This window comes from Erpetoichthys calabaricus, chromosome 8, assembly GCF_900747795.2.
Source record: "Erpetoichthys calabaricus chromosome 8, fErpCal1.3, whole genome shotgun sequence".
Taxonomy (NCBI): domain Eukaryota; kingdom Metazoa; phylum Chordata; class Cladistia; order Polypteriformes; family Polypteridae; genus Erpetoichthys; species Erpetoichthys calabaricus.
The window spans coordinates 20,053,770-20,078,268 of record NC_041401.2 but is presented as its reverse complement, the minus strand read 5'-3'; the positions used below and the strand labels follow the sequence as shown (position 1 = coordinate 20,078,268).

The 24,499-nt window shown below is 37.0% G+C and overlaps 1 protein-coding gene across 1 annotated transcript in view; it reads left to right on the top strand.

Moving 5' to 3' along the window:
* gorasp2 (golgi reassembly stacking protein 2) overlaps nt 1-22,998 on the top strand; it is a 42,297-nt gene extending 19,299 nt beyond the window's left edge. The window contains exons 3-11 of the mRNA XM_051930667.1: nt 6,196-6,399; nt 6,794-6,880; nt 9,499-9,629; nt 9,718-9,850; nt 11,867-11,990; nt 13,497-13,583; nt 13,761-13,883; nt 16,734-16,820; nt 22,015-22,998. Of these exons, the coding sequence (XP_051786627.1) occupies nt 6,196-6,399; nt 6,794-6,880; nt 9,499-9,629; nt 9,718-9,850; nt 11,867-11,990; nt 13,497-13,583; nt 13,761-13,883; nt 16,734-16,820; nt 22,015-22,316 (1,278 nt within the window). The 3' untranslated portion in view covers nt 22,317-22,998. The remainder of the gene's footprint in view (nt 1-6,195; nt 6,400-6,793; nt 6,881-9,498; nt 9,630-9,717; nt 9,851-11,866; nt 11,991-13,496; nt 13,584-13,760; nt 13,884-16,733; nt 16,821-22,014) is intronic.
* The last annotated feature ends 1,501 nt before the right edge of the window (nt 22,999-24,499 follow it).

Here is a 24,499-nt window from a genome sequence, read left to right as displayed (position 1 = left end):
TTCCCTGTCTTTTGTATTTTCACACTCGTTTGGACCCTTTGGCCGGTCCCTAAGCATGTATGTATGTACAGTATATGTGTATATATATAATATACAGTACATCCCCCAAAATTCGTGGGGGTTTCGTTCCTAGAGCACCCGGAAATTGTGAAAAAACGCGACTTTTGGATGTGGTTAAAAAATGCCTTTTAAATGCCTACTTTTATAGTTTAAACCCTAAATACAGTATGCCCCAAAGCACTTTAATTTCTTGGCAAACTCAGCTTAACACATTACCTAAAAAATTACCTTAATTTATTACCTAAAAACAGAATGTAAAGGTAAACCTGTATATTGTACAGTACTGTACTGCTATGTCTCCCGCGGTGCTAGAATGTAAAATACCAATGTTACCACTATACGTACTATAATTCATGCAAGAGTGTTTTCTTTGGTATGCGCTGTCATTTTCTTTATTATAAGTAGAATAAATACATAATTTCATTTAATTAAAATACAGTAAAATGTACGGGTACTCACCAATGATGAATGATATTGATGATGATGATGATGAAGTAGCTGTGCAGTACGATGCAGAGGTTTTCAAACTCCTCGGGTGGTGCCTCTTTTTCGGGCGCTTCAGGAGTCGTCGTATCTTTGGAAGGGTCGTCTTCTGGTGGGGTTTCATGCTGGCTTTTATTTATAGGTTTCAGGAACATTGTGATGTGAAGTTGACTCATTGTCTTCTGTAGCGAACTGCTGCTACAATTTCCGTGCTTTCTCCCGGATAATGTTACCGTCCAAGGGGATGTTGTTCTTCCTGCAGTCGGTAATCCACAATGCCAAGGCAGATTTCATCCTGACGATATTTTTATTCCTTATGGTCGTTACCTTTTTGTTACTATCACAGAAACTTAGATACGGTACTCCAGATCAATGCTTCGTTCTTCTTTATGTAGCGTGCGGTGCTTTCATTAATGCCATAGTGGTGCGCTACGGCAGCATAACTTTTTAGTTCCAGAGTGTTTTAAACTTCTTCTAGTGCTTGGGCTCAGTGCTAGAAGCCTTAGAAGGTGCAGGGCGTTTCAGAAATATCTTTTGTGTTTTAAGAATAACAAAATGAATACAATAACAAAATGGAAAACACGAGGACACTCGGCTGGAGACGTGTCACAGGGCAGCAGTCAATCAGCAACAAGGAGAAATGAATAACACTCTTGGATTGTCTACTTTCACCATCCCAAACCGCGTGTCCCTCAGCAGTGGTAAACCCACTTAGCTGGAGACACGTCACAGGGCAGCAGTCAGTCAGCAGCAAGGAGAAATAAATAACGCTCTCGGATTGGCTACTTTCACCATCCCAAACCACGTTTCCCTCAGCGGTTGCTTCCTGTTCTCTCTACAGCACAGTATCGCCACGAAAAAAGCCATAAAAAGTTACGGAGGATATTTGCGCTTCCCGCTAACAATTAATAGTTAGGTTCTAAGGAAAAATCCGTGAACGACTGAGTCCGCGAACCCTGAACTGCAGCTTCGCGGGGTTCTACTATATATGCATTAATACTGAGTACAAGTCAGAGTACAGGAAGGTTGTGAAGCACTTTTTCTTATGATGTAGGGACAACAACCTGCAACTCCTCATCAGTAAGACAAAAGAGCTGATAGTGTACTTTAGGCATGCCAAGTAGTCTTTAAAAATTGTCACCATCAGGGGGAGGAGGTGGCAGTGGTGCAGAGCTACAAGTACCTAGGGGGCCATATAAACAACAAACTGGTCTGGTTTGACAACACAGTGGCCTTGTATAAGAAGGGCCAGAGCAGACTGTACCTGGACACACTTGAAGCTGTTGTAGAAAAGAGAAATGGAAAAGTGGAAAAATTGAATGCCACTATGAAAAATACCCCCCATCCCCTGCAGGAGGCGCTGTCTTGGAGCACCTTTAGACACAGGCTTAGCACCATGGAGTTCTAAGAAGCACCTCTGGGGGGTCTTTTTTGCCCACTGCTATAGGTCATTTCAATGCTTTCTCTCAGGACACTCATTAAGTTGAAATAATGAATTATTATTATTATTATTATATCTGAACAATATTCATTTTGTTTGTTTGTTTGTATTTAGATATCGATTGATTGATTTGTTGTTTTTGTCCTGTGAGTCTGTACCCCTGTTTTTATGTTTCTTGCTGGCTGTATGCATGTAAATTTCCCCTTGGGATTAATAAACTTTATCTATTCTAATCTAATTTGCATGATATTTTAAAATTCAAAGTGAGTTAATGTACAAAGCGGCCCTGTCATAATACTAGTGTCAGTTCCATTAAATCCTGCAAAAGCATTATTTTTTAAATGCAGCTTAGGCGTTTTGTGTTAAATGTATTGCAAATTCAGTTCAGATGGTGAAGCCAAGGGACATGTCTAGATAAATCATTGTTATAAGCTGCCACTCTGCACATTTTCATGATGTGCTTTTTGACTAATTTTAGTATTTGAGTATTCTGTAATGACTATCAGACTGAGATTTTGTTAATTTAGCTTAATTTCACTTTTGCAACCTCCTTTACCCCTTCTCTTTCAACATTAAAAGCCACAATTTTTTTAATCTGTCTGTCCGGTTTGAGTGTTAGAATACAAAGTTAAACAAGATGCAGTGCTTAAAATGTCTGTTAATGTGAATTTAGTGAGCTGGAGATGAACTAATCACCAAAAGGCATAAAGTTAATAATGACACATTTCTTTAATATTTTGAGCAAGATTTATTTCTATCACTTAAGGTACAAAATACCAAAAAATGAAAAGGGCTTGAAGCTAAAGCTCAGCTAAAGTTTGGGCACCCGACATGATCTGTACTTGGTAACCTGCTTTGGCAAGTATCACAGCTTGTAAATGTTTTTTTGCCACCAGCCAAGAGTCTAAGTTCTTACTTGGGGTGTTTTCAGCCATTTATCCATGCAAAAAACTTTTTTAATTCTGCAAAATGCTTAGGCCATCTTGCATGCGCTGTTCTATCCACTTGATAATTAATGATGTTTTTGGGGTTAAGGGTGGAGGGACTGTAAGGGCCATGGCAAACCCATCTTGTGCCTCTTGAGGTATTCCATTATAGACTTAAATATAATTTTTTTTATTATTATTATTATTATTATTCAATGGCATTTGTAGTTTCTTATCAGCCCTCTAATTAAAGTGCTGCTCAAATGTTAATGTGCATGCACTTATAGTGTTGTTAAAATATACTTCTACTATATTTATACAGGTGTGGTTTTTAATTTATTTTTTTCAGTGTACTAGCTAGACATTCTTAATTTTTGGTGTAATTAAATACAGATTACAATTTTAATCATTCAGTACTTGCTTTTTACCAAAAGCTACGCTGTATGACACATACACAAATAATAAACACAGTGCAAACGCTTAAAAAAAGCTGTGAAATTTCAAATGTTCATAAGGTGTTTATCAAGAAAATTTGAGGCAATCATGCTTAACAAGTTTACAAGTAAAATAGACATTTTGGTTTAACAGTAAAATATTTCTATTGTTTACTAAGTAATTTGTTTTTGTTTTTTTTTCTACTTGAAAATACTTGATGCTGTACTTAACACAAGCTCACTCGATTCCAAACTGAATGGAGCAATGTCCATCTTAATTAAATGACAAAATAAAAAGGTCTGAATTCATTAAAATTCATTCATAGCATTTGCCAAATTGCACAGGATGACTCCTCCAGTTCCCTTTGTTCTATTTATTACTCCACTTTCTTTAATGTAAGGGCTAATATTCGTCTTCTCTCACTCTGGTAAAGCCTGTCTTGTTGGAAGTTTGCAGAAGAAAAAAAATCTGCAATCTCCTTAAACCTTAGAAAGCAGAGGCTGACACACAATTGCTTTTTGTCACATCTGATAAACATTCACTTTATTTTGAAAATCAGCCTATTTTCATCAACATTTAGGAACATTTAGCTGGCAAATAACACTGAAAGAAAAATAATTTAATGGTTGTTTTTTTAAACAACTTCCACCCCTTCTTTAAAGTTACCTCTTGTAATAAACTTCTTAATTGCAAATCCATATTTTCAGAATCCCTAAACAAACGGTGTTCTTGTGGTGTTTTCAACATGCCTTACACAAGTGATCAAATGTTTTCGTTGATTATGCCTAAATAAGCCATTGAATAGGACAGATCTTAACTACTATTATCACTCTTAATTGGAGTTTGCACCCAAGTTCTTGTGCCATTCAAATACATACCATCTGCTTTTACTGCATTTGTTGATTTTTATTTGTGACTTGGTTTCAAAAATCCCAGTGAGCACCAGAAGTTCAGAATTCACCAATTAATTGTAAGCAATGAAGTAGGCTGTTTTAACAGGCTCATAAACTGTGTCTGTTTATTTCAAAGGAAGAAATCAAGGAATCAAAAAATATCTTTTCTAGGCACAACATTAGAGACTTCCGTCCCCAACATAGTTTTCATCTTGCTCCATGCCATTGCTATAAGTGAACACTTTGGAACTGAGTGTTTTTGTTTGTTTTTGTTTTACTTTGTACCATTTGTTTCGAAATGTAAAAATTTCTTTTACAGCATTCTTCTTTCATGTTATCTGTACCCAGAACAAGGCTCAATATGGTGCTTAAAGAAATACGTAAGACATGCTGGAGAATTATTTTTGGATATCAAAAATTTCTTCCATTTGTATCCTTCCACATACACCATCCTTATTTAGTGTTTTTCTTATGGTAAAGGCATAAACACAGAGGTTAGGCAATCTGTAGATTATTAACCATTACCCATAGTGTTTTTGTGATGACTAGCCTTTTTCTTGAATTGACTCTTGGTAGATGAACACTACAGGACAAAGCTAACAAATGAGTGAATTTTTGGCATGGAGAAAAAAGTTCGATTCTGGCAGTATGCTGGCTTAGGGTGGAGGACTGGCAGGGAGAGGCAGGGTTTTTGGCAGACACGCCAGCCTTCCACTTTAGCCCCACAAGGCTCGGTAATGATCACTTATGGAAACCTTTACTTCCTCTAGTTCTTGATCATTTTCTAGGCACTCCACTGGAGGCCGCAAGCAACCACAGCAGAGCTGATCCAAAGACCTCACAAAACTATCCAATCCATACTAGTGATGATCTATATGTACAAAGGGCAGGAAGGTAATCGGTTTGAGTTTATTACCCATACCATACCATGTGACTTCAACGGCTTAGCCAAGCCTCTCGGCGTCAGGTAAATGAACATCGATCCATTCAGTGTAGTCCACATGCACCCCCACATATCTAAATGCAATCACAGACCTGTTATTGCTTAATGTCATTTGCAAAATAGACCACTCTGATTTTGTTTTTTACAGCACATGGCCACATTTACAACCCCTTGATGTTCATCCCTGCCCCACCCCACAGCCCACAGCAAGGACCCAATTCAAGAATAGGCACGATTAGACAACAGGTGTTGCAAAATGGATTACACTTTTATAATAGTGGATAAGTGAATCCACAGGAATGTAATCTGTGGATAGTGAGGATTTACAGTATATATTTAAGTTATTGCTGATGGGCTGGGTTTTACATCTTTCAATGAACAACTCTAACAAAAAGATAAAAATAAATAAATGACAACTTTAACTTGTCACCGCCTATATTTAATTTTTTTCTCCATTTACATTAGGAAGACAGTAAATTGCTGCTGAAGACCTTTTTATGTTGGCAAAAATGTTTTATGTATGTACATCCACACCATGAAAACTAAATGTGATGTCTCATTGGTCAGTTAATGGCTTCCAGCACAGAAAGCAGGACAGAGTGAAAGTTGGCTGAGATGTTCCTGACCTGTCAGCCAGTTACCTGAGAAGTGACAGCAAGCAGCAAGAATAAACTAACATTAAACAAAAAAAGATCTTCAGTGGAAATATATAGCATTGGCCGGCTTAAAAAGGAACTCCAATAGATTCTGTACATCATTAAACCTCAAAAGAGATGAATATACATTTGTCACATCAACACACATAATAATTGCTCAAGGATATGAATTATATGTGCGAGTCATCATTTAGCTGGATTAGCTGCATTTCCCTACTTGATCATGTCTGTCCCCATGGTATTGCATGATGTATATGCAAATATTCCAAAATATGAAAATATCTGAAGTGCCACTCCTTACATTATGCATTGAATATTCCTTTTAACTTTTTATTGCATCTTTTTTTTTCCTCAACAGAATAAAGACAATGACACTTTGAAAGACTTGCTGAAAGCAAATGTTGAGAAACCAGTCAAAATGTTGGTGTACAGCAGTAAAAGACTAGAACTCCGAGAGACAACAGTAACACCAAGCAATATGTGGGGTGGACAAGGTTTGCTAGGTGTGAGCATCCGCTTTTGCAGTTTTGAAGGGGCCAATGAAAATGTTTGGCATGTACTAGTAAGTATGTTTTTCTGGGAGTAAACCTTTGCCAAAATGTTGAAATTAAATAAAATTATTCTGATTTTTTTTTTTCCCCATAGTTCTGCCATTTTCATTATAAAAGATATTCAAAATGCAAAACGAGACATTGGTTTTATCCATAAACATCTCATCATCTGTGAGGAAATGATCCACATCATAGGCTAATTGCACCATCTGTTAAGTCTGCTGTTTTTGCTTAGAGATATTAACTATAGACTGCTTAAGAATCAGAAAATGTAATGTTGCTGCATATGCAACTATAAGGATTACATTTACTTTACAGTATTGCAGCATACATGCTTTAGTGTCTTATACTTGTAAAATTTAGGTACTTCTGTATTTGCTATAATTGTATGTTGTTTCACAATAGGAAGTGGAGCCAAATTCCCCTGCAGCACTTGCAGGTCTGCGACCCCACACGGATTACATTATTGGTGCAGACACTGTCATGAACGAGGTGAGGTAAACACTGTGGTTCATCTGTAAATGTCACATTGTTGCACTTGATTTAAATTAGATGTCTTGTGTACATGTAAATAGTATTTTTTTTTTATATAGCAAGCGCTGCAAGGTGGTGAGAGTTAGTTGATTTTGAAGGATTTGTGAAAAAAATTTAAAATGATTATTTCATTGTTTTTAGCTATTGGTTATAAAAACAAAAAAAACTACAGACCTTCCTAAAATATGTTTTACAAGTTTAAACCATGTTCTATAGTAGAATCTCTTTGAGCAGAATAACTGCTATTGCAGCTTTTTATGTCTAGTTATGTTTTTTTATTTATTACTACACACCTCAAAACACATTTTTGTAAAGAATAAAAATTTGGTTGTAAATAAAATGTGATTTGAGGCCTAATTCCTTCTGCACCAAATATTGTATCTATATAAAAAATTAAAAATGCATCAAGATTCTGGGTGTGGTTGACAGTTTTTACCACTTCTATGTTGTTATCAGTACATGAAATAGGGCTAAATTTTCAGAATTCGGAGGTTTCAAGTGGCAACTTGGACTTGCCATATCTGATAAATATCTGTCTGTCTACATTTCCATGTAAATGAAGAGCAAGACAGGTTGTCGTATGATCCAGTTGTCGTACGATCCAATCAATAGCATAACTAGGAATCTGACAAATTGTTCCAGCGTTATTATGGTTTAGATTGTATTAACCAGCTCTTTTCAGCCATAGAAGTGTCATTAGGTGGATAGTTGTTTACATTTTGTATAATTACTATGCACCATCATGAGAACACAAGATACCTGTATATAAAATGTTTCCATCAGTCCTTTAGTTCATGCGTATCATTATTCTTTCAAAACCATTTAGGTCCATTCGGAAGGGTGTAAGCCCAGTTTCACTTGGTTACCGCCATTATCTGATGCTTGAATCATTTTACAGGCATTTTTGCATCTCTCAACTGATTTTTGAAATATGAGGTAGTGCATAGTCATTAAGTGGATAGATTTATAGAAGGTCAACAAGGGAGTTGTTTTGGACAACTAGGACTATTAAGAGCTTTATATACAACGGATTCACAAAGTGTTCAGACCCTTCCATTTGCTGCACAATTTATTGTGTTGTAGGTTTAATTTTTAAATGGGTATATTTGTCAGTTTTGCTTCGGTCTACATTCAGTATAACTTAAATGACAAAATGTTTTCAGAAAGACTTGCAAATTTACTCAGTCAAAAACTGACATCTCCCATTCATATAAGTATTCAGACCCTTAAGTTCCAGCTTTGAGTCCTCTTGGGCAAGTCTGCAAGCTTTGCACATCTAGATCTGGGCAGTTTATCCCATTTTTTTTTTCTGACAGATTTTCTCGGGCTCTATTAATTGGACTGTAAATATCTGTAAACTGCCGTCTTCGATCTCTCTACACCGTTTCTATGGTGTTTAAGTCAGAACTTTTCTCTTTTTAATTTTCTTGCTTTATAGACATTCTGGTCTGTGTACATATCGAAGTGTGTGTGTGTATCTTTCCATCCATCCCTCCCTCCCAGAGGGTTTTTAAGTAATCACCAGAAGTTGAGACATCTGTGCAAATTGTTTCAACTTGCAAGGCTTAATTTAAATGTAATAGTTACAGAACATCTGTACAGTAGATTGTTACCTATTAGTTGTTCCCTGAAGAAGGCCCAATTTTAATAATTCTGAGATTTCCTTTTTTCATTTTTTGCTAACCTAAACATTAATTTTAAACCTCTGGCAGTTTACTGCTTACCATTTCCCCATTTTAGATCATTCATTGCATTTCAACTGATTAAAACTGAGGTGTTCTAAAACTTTTGACCGGTAATGTATAAATGAGAGATTTCAGTTTTGGGTTTTTAAAGTTGCAAACCTTTCTGAAAAAATATTATTTTGTCATGGATTATTGTAGATTGGTGTAGCAAAAACTGCAAATATATCCATTTAAAATAAAATCTGCAACACAAGGTGTGCATAAAGGGGTCTGAACATTTTCTGCATACTGTCCAATCTGAAGCTGTTTCTTTAAAATACTTTAAGCAGCTATTTTTGACATATCCCAAAGCCTGTACTCCCTTCAATTGTGAAGGGACAGCAAGAAGGTGCTGTATATTTACATTGTTATATGTCATCTCTATGAACTATATGATTCTGTCATGCAAAGTATAGTAGTTGCATGGATTTGGTAGGTCATATGTAATAAACTAACGGCTTATCATTACATTGGACCATCAGACAGATTTGCAAAAATGTAAAATGATGTTGCGAAATTTTATTTTAAACAAAAAAATCTGCTTTATTCCAATTGCATCAGTAAGTAGATAAACTGAATTTTTTCTCTCTTCTGTTATTGACACCATTTCTTCACTTTATTATTCTAGAAATATGCATTGTTTCTATTCCTGAACTAACTGTTAAGAGAACAGAAATTAATTTAGATGTAGTCTATAATAGTGTTAATTTTGTTTGATGGTTTAGCAGGTTTTTAGTAATTTAAAAGGTTATATGGCATATTTTAGTGAACTTTATCATCAGCATACATTTATTTACTGCATGTTATAAGAAGGTTATCAAAATAGTACAGTGTTTTGTGGCTCTCTTTCAGTCTGAAGATCTCTTCTCCCTAATAGAGTCTCATGAGGGAAAAGGTCTGAAACTATATGTATACAATACAGACACTGACAATTGTCGGGAAGTTGTCATTACACCAAATAGTTCATGGGGTGGAGATGGAAGGTAAGAATTAATTGGAGTATACAGCATAACAGTAATTACATCAATTTGGAGAAAATACTCGAGTAATACTACTTTTTATATTTTGCAGCTTAGGATGTGGAATTGGTTATGGTTATTTACATAGAATACCAACTCGACCATTTGAAGAAGGCAAGAAGATTACTCTTCCAGGCCAGGTACCTACGGCACCCATTAGCCCCCTGAAAGATGGATTTACTGAGGTTGGTTTTATGGCTTAATATTTTGATGCTAGCATAGAAACACTTGAATAATATTTGACTAAAATTAAGTTGTTTCTGCCGCATCATTATGTGATTTTGAGATGTATAAAGAAGGCTGACAATCGCTGTATTTAGTATACCACTATAAAAAAAATATATATTTTTTAAACATAAGCTTGGAATTCTTATTTACAAATCTCAACCTGTGTTTGTCATAGCAGAAACTGACCATGACCCGAAGGAGGATGCAACTTAGGGAAGGCACAATATAAATAAAATATGGATATCATCCAGCCACTGTACAGTTTCACATATGTTGTCGTAATTATTTTAGAGGTTCCTAGCAAAATGCAGTATTTGTGTCGGTGTGTGTTGTTTGAAATATTAGGATTTTTTTTTCTTTTTCACTGTTGCTAAAATAAAGCACTTACTTGTACAAATATGATGGCCATAATTATTTTTTTTTAAAGATATAGCCATTATGATTATTATTTTGCATTACAAAATAACATTTTAACTATGATGGAGATGGCTTTTTGAATGTGTGGATTACTATTCAGGAGGAAAATTAGAGTCTGGATTTGAGCTTCTTGTTTTTGTTTGTTATTTCATCAAGTTTAATTATGAATCTTGGAAGTACAAGGCTATCAGTTTTTCAAAGCTGAACCATAGAACATTGTTTTCCTAACCACAGGTCTCCATCACTAGGTTACGAGTGTCCATTTTTGGGTCACCAGCTCAAGTAAAAAGCCGAGTAGGTCACAAATTCCACTTCTCATGCATGCTGTACACACCATAATATAAACTTATCATTCCAAGGCTTCACAATTATATTCCATTCTCATCGTTCACGCTACACCCAAGGGGAGTCGTGCACCCCTCCTGCCACCATCTCTTCAACATTTTGTTTTGTCACACTATGGGGGAAAGTCATTACAAGCAGAGGCCAGAAAGTGTGAAACACTGCCACAGAGGATATTTTGGATGCAGAAATGTCATACACATTGGGCCAAATGAGTTACCATTTGTCATTGTTTATTGTAGGAGGACAGAAAGATGACTTTCATCATATCTTTCTTTTGTAGCTTTCGGTTTCCCTTCTGATTTTCAATTTAGGAGAGCTCCGCATATGATTTGTTCTACAGGGATGATTTTATTAGAAAGCAAAAAATGGCAAAAAGGAAAGAAAAATGCATGTCATTAAAAATCTGATTCTGACAATTCTTTGTACTTGTCCTGTTTTGGAATTTTGGTCATGTGGCATCTAAGTTTGTAGTTGTGGACATAAATTGCTAGTTTTAAAAAGCTGTTGCATTTAAAGAAAGACCACCATGAATGTGTTAAACTGCGCTAACTGGGCAGGTATATAGTCGGATTTTTACACAAAACGGGAATTATGAAAGCAAAGAAATCTGCATTTATTTCCAAATTAATCATGTAAAACAATAATAATTGCTTGTGTGCATTCTTTGTGGACTTCCGCTATTCCAGTTTCTAAAAGAATATACTGTAGAAGGGAATTGTCCAAAAGATTGTCATGTTCAAGACAATGGCAATTACAAATTCAGTTGGTTTTGAGTAATGCATTTTATTTAGCATTTAGAACTTTTAATTATCTCATATTTGACATGTATCATCTGATGTTGCATGCTAGTTTATTGAAAAACCTGAATATCATGGAAACTCTTAATTGAAACATTCTGTTTATTATTGTTGAAGGGCAATTGCTTGACCTGTACTTTTAGATGTAGTTACTCTTTAGATAACTATTTGGATGTTATTTTTTCCCCCTTAATTTTTTATTTATTTTACCTAACCTAATTTGTTTTGCGTCAACAAAAGGCAAGAGCATGATATCTGGGGTAAGGGGTAGTTGGTTTGACTTCATTATAATGCATGCCTTGTAGAAAAGCAGAAATGCGTGACGCAAAAGTGTAGTGTTAATTATAATTATAAATGACTTTGCTCACTGCATATGACCTTTGCAATTTATCAACAAAATATTCATTATTTTAGGTTCAGCTTTCTGCTGTTGGTTCAACACCTGCTGTGTCTTCCGCATCTGCAGGAATTGAACAGGATCTATCAAACCTTTCCATTAGTTCTGCTCCCCCTTCTGTTAGTAACGTACTCAACACAGGTAATTGCATGAGCTGTGTTTCTGAATTTTTTTTATTTTGAAGTTTAGCAATGTAGTCTTTTGAAATAAGGATGCTGTTGCAGACTGACTAGAGATCTGATTTAAACTTAAATTAAGATGCAGAAAAAGCACTTACTGGATTATTTGTGTCTTGAATGTATAGACCACATTTTCTCATTTAAGAGCAGTGTTGTTCTGCTTTGCATTCTATCTCTAAGTTGCATGTTTTAGGGCTTGTTTATAATTCACGCTCAGAACGTGTACGTGCCTGCATTATGGCTGCCACGCGTTCTCATCGTTCATTTGAAGCGTCCGCCAAGCAGGTCCTCAGAAATTAACGCGACGCGTGCACAAGTTGCAGTACCAGCAAAAAATTGCCGCAGTATGCTAAAAGTTGGAATGTGACGTCAGAGTCTCTGTTTACTATCTACATGTGACAGAAAGCTTTGTGGATCCTACAAGATCAGTGTGCGCGCTTCGATGTTTGATGAATGCTTCGATGTGGTGAAGCAAAATGCCGACATACAGATGTATTTGTGGTGCTTTTATATTCGAGCGTCGCATATTCCCGATTGTAATGACACGATACATTTTAAAAGTCTCACATACCGTCTTCTGTGCCGTCTTTTTTTCTAGGGCTTTCATCCGGTCCTGACAGCAGCGGATCGCCAGCTATAGATCACCACATCGATCACATTAAATGTATGATATTCCAACTCTGCGCACATTTAGAATCCTTAGATTTATACTTGATATCACTTTCATGATGAAATGCATTAAAGTATGTATGTTACATGTTACAGATAAATCGGTATTTTCGTTTAAATAATGAATACTGTTAATAATTACACACATGGGGGTGACACGGTGGCAGAGCGTTAGCGCTGCTGTCTTTCAGGGAGTCACGTCGCTGATATTCCCTGCCTGGAGTTTACATGTTTTCCTGCTGGGTTTCCACAGTGTGCTTCGGTTTCCTTCCAAAGATATGCAGATTTGGTTACACTAAAATGACACCAACGTGCATGTGTGTGCTTGTATTCACCTTGCGATGAGCTGATGCCTCGTCCAGGGATTGTTTCAGCCTTGTGCCCAATGCTAGCTGAAATGGACAAATCCCTGGACTGATGGATTTAATCATTAAACATTCTTTTCAAAGATATTGCGGTATGGTGTCATCGGAATTTAATGGGTGTTCCAGGCAATTCACAACACAGCGAAGCGGAACCTGTTCTCCCCGTGATAATATCTCGCAGTGCCACCTGGTGGATTCCTCCAGATTTATGTAAAGTACGCACGCAAGTATAAACAGTACAACGCTTGCATAGCAGGAGCGTCCGCTGCAACATGCGTCGCAGAAGTATAAATCAGGCCTTAGTTGTCTCGTTACGTTTTTCAATTTATTGTTGTATTAGGTTTGCATGCATTATTGTTGTTTATCTATGCTTTATGCTATTCTGACATTTGATTGGTTTCTCTTTTGTTTTTGTGTTTTTATTTATTTATAAGGTGTACCAACTGTTCCTCTCTTGGCTTCACAAGTACATCCTTCAGTAAGCACAGTGCCCTCTATCAACCCTGCTACGACGTTGCCTGGTATGAAAATCATGTACAATTCCAAAATTCTAACATTGTACTATCTAAACAAATATAAATTAACCTAAAATTTTGAATCTACTTCTTTTTAAGTCAAGATGAAGCATAATGAGACATGCATTAGTAGAACTCATTCACTACTTTCTCCTCTTTTTTTTTTTTTTTTTATCAACACAGGTTTGATGTCCTTGCCAAGTGGATTACCTAACATGCACACTTTGCCAAATATAAATCTGACTTTACCAAATTTAACCCCTGTCTCGTTACCTGTAGTAGGAGGATTACCCCAATCCACAACAGGTGTGTTTTTAAGAAACCTGAAAATAAGATATTGGTACCTAATTTGTTTTTGTCCACACAGAAAGGGGCTTTTTTTTTCTCTCCTCCACCACTTCAATATGTGGTATGTTACCATGAGCAGAAGCAGTTACTTTCAAATTGGTATCCTCCTAAGCCCCAAGAAACTCTACTTATTGAGTTTTGTATAAATCGGTGTCGGTTGAACTAAGTAATGTGTTCGGTTTGGAATTCTGCTGATCCTTTTTTTTATGATATGCAAGATTGAATTTATTTTCATATAGTGAAATATACCACCTATAAATAAGCAGCTCTGAAAGATGACCTTGAAGTAGATTGTCAAAGTCTAGTGGGAGTTCAACTGTCATTTTGAAGCAGAACATCTTGCATGTGTGATTGTTTGTTGACTAATACCAGTTTTGTAATTAAGTAGCCTATATTTTCTGTAACAACTGGAATGGAGGAAATATTTTGGAGGGGGGTGAGGGTCCCACTGAGCATTAAAGTATAACATTTTATTATTATGGATCTGTTATTTTTTAAATATCAATAAAAATAAAGGTAAAGTTGTAGACAATGCTGTCTTGGATTAATAGAAAAATGAAAATTGGAATAAATTCACAAACTCCAAAAGAATAAATATATGAAGAAAATAATTACAAAGCAGAAAATAACTTGCAGCTTAGATCTCTTATAATGTCAGGGTTTCCATTCCTGTGGAAAAATCATTCAATCATGTTTTAAGAAACCGGTGTCAGTGGTACTCAAAAACATTCTTCCCAGATGAATGAGTGCTCAGCCACAGGAAAAAAGTTAGTGTGTATCTGCATAAACACAGAAGAGTGCTAATAATTTTCTTCTTATGCAGGGAGTGAAATGCATATATGTGTTATGATGAAAAAGTTTGGAGTTTGAGCTCTTAAGGGAGACGCTAATACATTTTCCGGTTACATCTGTTAATTTAAAATGTTTCATCATAAAATGCTTGATATCCTTTTTTTGCCCGTTAGAGAAATGCGACTTTTTTTATTGTGACCAAATCCAACAGAGAATGCCAATAATATGAAGTTTTATACAATTATTAAATCTCTATTCAAACATTCGATTTTCGAAAATAAATGTAAAAAAAATGAAGTTTTTTCAGAGGGGGTGGTTCTGTAAAGGGATTGTTTCTGCCTTGCGCCCAGTGCTTGCTGGAATAGGCTCCAACTTACCCACAACCCTGCACTGGATAAGTTGGTTTGGAAGATGAATGGACGGATGAATGGGGCAACAAAAAAAAAACAAAGAACAAGGAAACAAAAGTATAAATACTTTCAGAAATGCAGAGTGTCAAGTCTTTCAAAAAAATTATCAAATACCTTATGAGGCACTGCTACAGAATGGTATCATTCACTAGCTTGGCTACCTGTTTAAAACAGGTTGAAATCTAAGTAATCAGTGTACACCTCAGTGTTAATGTTTGCAGTGCATCATACAGTCTTTATGTATGTGCCATTTGGAATGGGATTTGTAAAAGCAGTGTTAATGTTTGTGCTGCACAATCTATTGGAATGACAAATGCAATGTGTATTATGACAAAAAATATTTGTGTTGTGCCATCTTTTGGAATGACAGAAACATAGCAACCAGATGAATACACAGAAAGACACACAGACACTTACCCATTATTAAGGTGGATACAGTTTAGTACAGTTTAGAGTTCTGTATGGATCCAGTTTTCATGAATAGCTTACAACCCGTGCCTGCATCTATTAAACCACACCTGATCTACGCCCCATAAGTTAAAGTTTATTGACCCTACAATCTGAACAAACCTGCTGTTTTCAGAACAGTGACCTGAACGGCATCCGTAAGTATTCAGGATATATACCAGACTTAACACAAGAGTAATTATCATTAATTTGATACTTTCTTATGGCTGCTTTTGCATTAATCTCAGTGGCTATTTTGCTCCCATGCTCAAGGCACCTGGAGCAAACGATTCTTTTTTTTATTGAAGAATAGGCAGGGGGTGAGTTTCTTTCCCTTTCTTCCCCTTAGGACCAAAAGCTGTGTATAGCTCTGCCTAAACTTGTTCCCCTGCGCTGTCCAAGACAAGGGAGAAAAACTGTGCATTATAGAAAACAGCAATATGGTGGTGTTGTATTCTAAAATGTTTTTTTTTTTTTTTTTTTTTTTTTATTATTACCTGAACCTTACCTGCATTACCAAAATTTTGCACCACACCTGAACCTGCAAAAAAATAAGACCTAAAAGTACCCAATACTTTAATTTTTTTGTAGGACTCTCGTACGTACATATCTGAAAGACTTTCAGTGTAGTAAATACCTGAAAGACTTGCAGTGTAGTAAAGCAAATTAACTATTTTTAAGTATATTGCAAGTGCTTTTTTACAGTCAGTTCTCCGTATATAGAATCTCTGTATATAGTGTATGCAGTTCACTACACAATGCAATTGTTTCATTTAGGAACTACCCAACTCCTAAACAATGCCTCATTAAAGCTGACAGCCTCAAGGGCTTGTGTGTTGGATAGTTGCTGATTAATATCTAATAAATGCCATACAATTATTAAAAATAAAATTTACGTGCTAGTTTTATGCCACCAACAGTGAAACCTCACATTGCCTTTGTTTGATGTTGGGAAGGCACGGATTGGATAATAAATGGCATTTATTTAATTTTAAAATGAAAGTGTCATCTTAATATGTTGGACAAAAAAATTAGTTTTTGTGTTGAAACTATAGTTATATTTTTTTTTTACATTGTTGGTATTGCTTCATTATCTACCTAAGCTAACCTAACATCTAATTGGTTTCTCATTTATTCTTTTTCTATATTAATTTATAAGGTGTACCAGCCATTCCTCTCTTGGCTTCACAAGTAAATCCTTCAATGAGCACGGTGCCCTCCATCAACCCTGCTACAGCGTTACCTGGTATGTATGAGACCTATAAAAATATAATTATAAATGCTAACATTTTCAGCTATTACAGCAATTTAATTTGCTTAAATAAATAATGTTAATGCTTCTTATGAAAGGAATTAATGTAATAAATCCATATACATGGAATAATCATTTTTAAGCCTGCCCTTTAAGATAAAAGGTAATTATCTTGTTTGGTTTAACAAATGTAAAAACAATTTTTTAATGTAATCCCACTGTACACTAATACACATGTATAGACATCTCAAAGCTTTTCTGTTTCACTCAAAATTTTGCAGCACACAATGGAACTCCACATGTGATGTAATGGAACACAAGCAGAGGTGAGCAGTAAGCACAACAATATTACTCAAAACGGTCAAAAACGCTTGGCAAAGCCAGGAACATGCTGTAGATCTTGGAGACAACACCTAATCAAGTTGCTGAAGTGGAGGTTAAAAAATTCTAATAGAAAAAACAAAAATCCTTTAACACGAGGTTAAAATAATGCTGGAAGCAGACCCTTTAAAATCCAAAGCCGGGTGTCTTCCTTTGTCTGACGGCTCCCCAGCTTCTCCCATACGGGCCTCTCAACAGGAAAGTTGCCCTTCCTGCAGCTGACCTTACTACTGTCCGGTTGCCTTCCATTCCCTGGCCCCGAACGGCTTCCTTACCGGGCCGAGACTTGGGTTCTTCAATGGCCAAGTCGCTCACGCTGAGGTACACCTTCCCAAGACTCCACGACTCCCGCTGCCATCTCGGCCTTATGCGGCCAGCCGTCCTTCATCCTCGGTCACTCCAGATTCTTGTTCGCTCAGCTGGAGCGACCGCTTCCTTCTGCCCCACCAAGTGTCGGCCATTCACCACTACTTGGACTCACTGTCCAGCTGCCTGCCCTACTTAGGACCATGTGATATTTCAGTTTTTCTTTTATAATAAATCTGCAACAATTTCAAAAATTCTTTTTTTTGTCCGTCAATATGGGGTGCAGTGTGTACATTAATGAGGGAAAAAATTAATTTAAATGATTTTAGCAAATGGCTGCAATATAACAAAGAGTGAAAAATTTAAGGGGGCCTGAATACTTTCCGTACCCACTGTAGGTGAGAAACGCCCACATCATGAATCACCCCGGGAACTGCTTCAGCCACACAACCACCACGCCCCCTCGCTAAGCCACGAGTGCAGTGATTATTTATTTAAAAGTGGCCTTCCTGATGGGAGCTGTCCGCAACACCACACCATCACGCTGCATATTTAGGTTCCTGAATGTAAAGAGCAACAGATTTAAGAACTCTTATTTTTAGAACTGTAAGCATTTTAAGTTCCATTACTTGTAGGGATGCTGCTATATAATTATTATGTTCACTGTTAAAAGGTAATCATTTGCTTATTATTTCCTGTATCTGTGTAAAAGTGCCTTATGTTTTTTACTTTCCTGCTGAAAACATATTTTCCTCTGGAACAATAAAGTCTACCAAACATAATTCATTCAAAGGTCACCTCGCAAGTTAAACGATAGCTTGTTTTTGAGTTTTTGCCACTTAACTGCTTGAAAGAAAATGTTAAGTACTTGAGCATTTAAACAAAGTTCATTTGCATATCCCTAGAAATTTATACCTTGTTCTGTTTTATGTAATCTTACGTTAAAATTTTCTATATATTGTGTGCTTTTATAATGTAAAATGCCTTGGACACGTATTGTGTAAACGGACACTGAAGTAGAATCTTCGAATGGTCAGCAGGTTTCCTTGAAACATTTCCCTGACTGTCTGAATTAATTCAAGATTCTACTTAAAATATTGGATGCAGAAATGCTTTATTCAAGAGTGAACATTCTAGGGTACAAAACGGATTAATGCACTGATCAGCCACTGACTGGTTGAAATGAGTAAAATTGCTTATCTCGTTACAGTGGCACTTGTTAAGGGGTAGTATATATTAGGCAGCAACTGAACACTCGGGTCTTGAAGGTGATGTGTTGGAAGCTGGAAAGCAGGGCAAGCCTAAGGATCTGAGTGACTTTGACAAGGGCCAAAGTGCAGTGGCTAGAGGACTAAGGCAGAGAATCTTCAAAACAGCAGGTCTTGTAGGATGTTCCTGGATTTCAGTGGTTAGTATCTACCAAAAGCAGGCCAAGGAAGCATAACCAGTGAACCAGTAACAGGGTCTTGGGCACTCAAGGCTCATTGATGCGCGTCGGGAACAAAAACTAGCCCATCTGGTCCAATCCCACAGAAGAGTTACTATAGCAGAAATTTCTGAAAAACTCAATGCCATGAGAGAAGGGTGTCAGAATATGCAGCACATCGTAACTTGCTAAGTATGGAGCTGCATAGCTGCTGGCCCCTATCCACTGCCAAACACACTTACAATAGGTACGTGAGTGGCAGAATTGGACCATGGAGCAATGGAAGATAGTGGCTTGATCTGATGAATCGCATTTTCTTTTAAATCATGTGGATGGCCGAGTGCGCATGATTCGTTTACCTGCGGAAGAAATGGCAGTAGGATGTGAATGTTACTTTGACTCCTACAACCTACCAAAACATGTTGCTGACCACGTACACCCCTTCATAGCAGTGCTATTTTCAGATGGCAGTCACATCCTTCAGCAGGATAATACACTCCCACCACACTGCAGAAATTGTTCAGCAATGGTGTGAGGACTGTGACAGTGAGTTAAAGGTGTTGAATTGGCCTCCAAATTCCTCAGATCTCAATCTGATTGAGCGCCTCTGGGATGTGCTAGAAAAACAAGTCCTCTACATGGAGGCCCCATCTCGCAACTTACAGGACTTAAAGGATCTGCTGCTAATGTCTTGGTGCCATATACCACAAGACACCTTCAGAGGTCTTGTCAAGTCCATGCCTTCAGATGGTTCAGAGCAGTTTCGGTGGTACGAGGGGAACCTACAAAACATTAGGCAGGTAGTTTTAATTTTATGGCTAATCCATGTATAACCATTAACTAATCCTTATAGTGACTACTGTCGACACATCATCACTCCAATTTATGGTGGCGGCATTTTGAAGGTTTCCCAGATCTTGGGTCATCTTCAAGTGACTCCTGCCAAAATGGGATTCTTCATCCCATGTGCGTATGAAGGGGAAATGGCTGTTGTACAGGTTGACTAGGCAAGAATAAATCTATAAAAGCATATTGTTCTGTTGCCATTAGGAATTAGGCACCATGACCTTTGCATTTTTGTTTATTAATGTTGATTTGTTTCTAAAACAACAAGTGCTGCAAGCATAATTCACATATACAGTGATCCCCCGCTTATACGTTCCAGACCCACCCACGATAGGTGAAAATCCGCGATATCAAAAGACCACGTTTTTTTTTATAGCTTATAAGCCTTAAAATACCCCTCCCACATGCTTATTAAAACACACTTTGTAAACGCATGATGTGTGGATGTCGGGCTAAGGATATGAGTCACATCTCTCTAATATAAAACAATTTAAAGTCACGCAAGACAAGGCAGGAAGACAGAAGGACAGCCACTGTACAGGCTTTTAAATGATTGACACGCAGAGCGACAAGCAGAACAAGCATCTTGGCAGAAGCAGCACAAAGTCCACTTCTCCTTAGTGTGCATACAGCTCCCCCCCCCCCCCCCCCCCTTCACAACGCGAAGTGGCAGGAGTGTAGCCCACCAGGGAAGGGGGTGGGGGTATGGGGGGGGAGTTTGAGGGAAGTGATCAAGACCGGATCATCTCGGACAAACACTATGATGACACATCCTACTTACAAACAATTTAAAACATGTTCACTGACATCTAACCTAGCAGTTGTTGGAATGCTTTTAGCGAGAAGCAGAACACGCAGCTTGCCAGCAGCAGCTGCAGAAACCCAGCTGAAGATCCGAGCACTACTTCTTAGCGTGCATTCAGCCCTCACCCCACCCCCCCCCCCCCCCCCCCCACCACCACTTCAGAACGCACAGAGGGACAAGCAGGACAGGCATCTTGGTAGAAGCAGCCAGTAGCTGATCTGTCCACTTCTGCTTAGCGTGTGTTCAGCTCCCCCCCTTCACAAAGCGAGTGGCAGAGACACAAAGTGGCAAAAGCATAGCTGTTGTACAGGCTTTTAAGTGATTGACGCAAAGCGCGACAAGCACAACACATAGCTTGCCAGCAGCAGCAGCAAGACACCAGCTGAACCGATTGCATCTCTTTAGCGTGCGTTCAGACCCCCCCCCTTCACAACATGAGCAGTGTATAAGTGCCACGAGAAAGATTTAACCATGCCCGGGGCAGGAAATAAAGGACAAATACTGTTTTTACAAAAGTTTTAAAATAAAAATGAAAATAATGCATATATAACAATTCCCATGAAAACAGCAATCTCTTTAAATTGTTAATCCGGTAAACCAAACCTGGGGGTGGGCGAGCAAAGCGAGCAGGGTGCAGAGCCCCCTAGTAAAAATAATAGTATTAATAAATCCGCAACGTAGCGGTGGCGCGATAGCTGAACCGCGATATAACGGGGGGGATCACTGTATTTGTATACCAAAGATAATATTTGGCAACATAGAACATTCACGTATTCTCAAAACCTTTTCAGCACTTTGTATTTTTGGTACAGTAAGAGTGATTTTAGTGTCAAAGCAGTATCTTGGCTGTTTTTAATATTTTTACAATTTTGTCAAAAATGTAATGCTGTCACCACAATATAGTAATTCAGTTAATCCTGGCAAAAGAGAGTATTGTTGTGCAAGGCTACCTGTCCTTCGCAATTGTTTAATCATGTATTTTTGTTTGACAGCTATGAATTTGGTTTATCTTAGAATATCATGGAAACTTACTCATCACTACTGAAGCGTAATTGACCATATTTCTGCTAATGAACTATTTGAGAATGTTTTGATATGAGTTACATTCACATTGTGTTAACATTTTATGATTTTTTAGTATTGTGATGCCATAAAGACTTTATATAAAGGTAATATGAGTAACATAGCAACTATTTTATAGGTTAAAACTGTTTTAGTGTATTCTTTGACGGAGCAGTGTGATGACTGACTGAATAATGACAAGAAAATGGCAGCACACAGGTTTTTCAAGGCATTGTGACATCCATGCATAACAGTTGCTACTTTTAATGTTTGCTAAAAGGTTTGTTTCCTGTGGATTGTATTCAGACTGACAACATAAGATAAGATGAGTATGCACATTCTCAATTTTTCTTTTCTTTTAGGTTTCCCTCCTTTACATCAACCTTGGAATCTTTCTGGAATAGCTCCTCTGTCAATGCCATCTGCTTTCCCTACGCAGTTGCCTTTAACCAATAATGTACCAACTGTTCCATCTGAAATAATTTCATCATCTGAACCTCCTCTTAATGTAACTTCAGTGGAGCAGCCCCCTTCCCTTATCTTGGATGCAACACTGGGGTCCAAGCCATTGCATCATGAACCAGTTTCAGCTCACACAGTAAACTCCACACTGCCTCCTGCTTCAGAAAGCCCAGAGACACGCATTTCCTCTGAATTGTCATAACAGGAGACATGGTGCAGATAATGGTTTGCATATATTTATTTAGAAGCAAAAGGTAAAAAAAAAACAACAAAAAACTTTCAGGACTGTTTAGGACAGTAACATCAAAATATATTCACCAGGATATAAACATAAATGGGAATGAAGACTTTCATTGGCTAGGCTTGAAGAAAACAAGTTACATTAAGGAAGTGTATGAAATTTTCCTATAATTCATAACAGGTTTAGACATTTTACTCCGTAATGTTCATATATCAGCCTCGGCCTTTTTCCCCCCTGCTATTCGTTTGGAGATTTATTATCTTGGTGTTCTCAAATGGTATCCTTGAAATACATGAATTTGGTTCATTTAAATGACACATCCTATTTGTATATTATTTTATCTTTATGAATCTTCTTATGAAACCCATACTGTTTTATTAAACGATAAAGGCATGTACAGAATTTGCTTTTTTCCACTCTCCAGTCTGTTTAAAATTTGCATTATTTGATTATCTTAGCCAATTTTAATCAGTAGGCCAAAAATATCTTTTGTTTCAAATGAAAACTGCACTAACATATTGTATGTCCACTTTGTGACTGTTCCAGGAATAGAAAATGTCAAAGAAGTAATTATTATGAAAGCAGAAGATGGCACTACTTGTTCTAGTTCACAGTATATACAATAAAAAGCAAAAGCATTTTACCATATGGCTTTTTAAGTTCAGTCATTTTATTTAAAATCCAGTTTATCTAGTTGTATATATTTAGCCAGTAGTATACAGGTAGATCCTTAGAATGGTGCTGTTTAATCTTTATTTCAGGATTTTCAATTTATGTGAATCTTCATATACAGAGTATAATTCAAGGATGATGTTTTAAAGCTGTTGAAGAGTGTAACAAAGGAAATTTAACAAGTATAGTTCCTTAAATGCAAGTTAGTATGAAGGTAGTATGACATTTTCAAAATAGTTTATCTCGTAAATATGTAGTCTTTAATTATTGGCAACTTTGGGGGTTGGTGGCAGGATTGACCAATCTGGGTGTTTCGTCATGTGGTGAGTGCGGAGACGTGCTGCATCAGCGCAAGCTCCCAACCTCTCTCTCTATTAATGAAAATGGGTAAAAACAAACCAACCAAAAAGTAGTGTTTAAGGCAGATATTCCTAAAAATGTTTACTTTCCATTTATCTATTAAAAACCATTCCTTCAAGAATATTGTTTTATTTTTGAGAATAGTGTAATCTCTCAAGAAAATATGGGACAATATTATAAGCACCTGTAACAAATACCTTGAATAAAACCAAATGTGCTTACATGGTGGAAAGAAAACAAATCTTTAATTTTATTGCACCTGTCATCCATCAACTCCTTTGCTGTCTCTAAGCATTTCCTGTTTTCCTCAGGTTATAAATATTAGGTTACAGCTATGTAAAATCCCCTTTTCATCCATCAACATGGCTAAATCCAAAGAGTTTTCAACTTGACCTATACAAGTTAAGCAGTGGTTTTATAAAAAATAAAAATCAGAGGCAGCTGAAAATACCTTTATAGTAAGCACAATCTGGGCCTAAACAAAGTTTCAGAAATACGAAACACTTGAAAATTTGCCAGGAACATAAGATGTGAGAAGGATGGGAGAAAAAAACCCCACAAAGATCACAACTTTTGAACAGCATACTTTAGTTGAATCTTGTGATGATGATAATTGAAAATCATCATCAAATCAGTTAGATTCCACCTCCACAGCAAGAAGCTTTTTGGAGAGGTTCCAAGCAAGCAAGGCCCTTGTTAAGAAGAAGCCACAAAACAAGCATCGTTGAAACTACAAATGGAGTTGTGTGCTATGGGCAAATGAGACACGCATCAAATGTTTTGGTCACACATGCCATTGTCCTGTTTGGTGCCAGAAAATGGAACAGCATTTACAAAAAATTAGCCTATACCTACTGAGAAATATGGTGGTGGCTTGTTGACGATTTGGGACTGTTTTGTTGCAGGTGGTCCAGCAACTTTTATCAAGATAAATAGAAGATTCAATTCCAGCTCATACCAGGATTGTTTTAGCCCAAAAACTGGCTTCCTTTTCCAAAAGGTTAAAACTTGGGCTGTAGATGGACGTTGCATCAAAGTAATGACCTCTCAAACACACTTAAATCGGCACCTGTGGTTGCAAGAATATAAAATAAAAGCTTTGTAATGGCCTT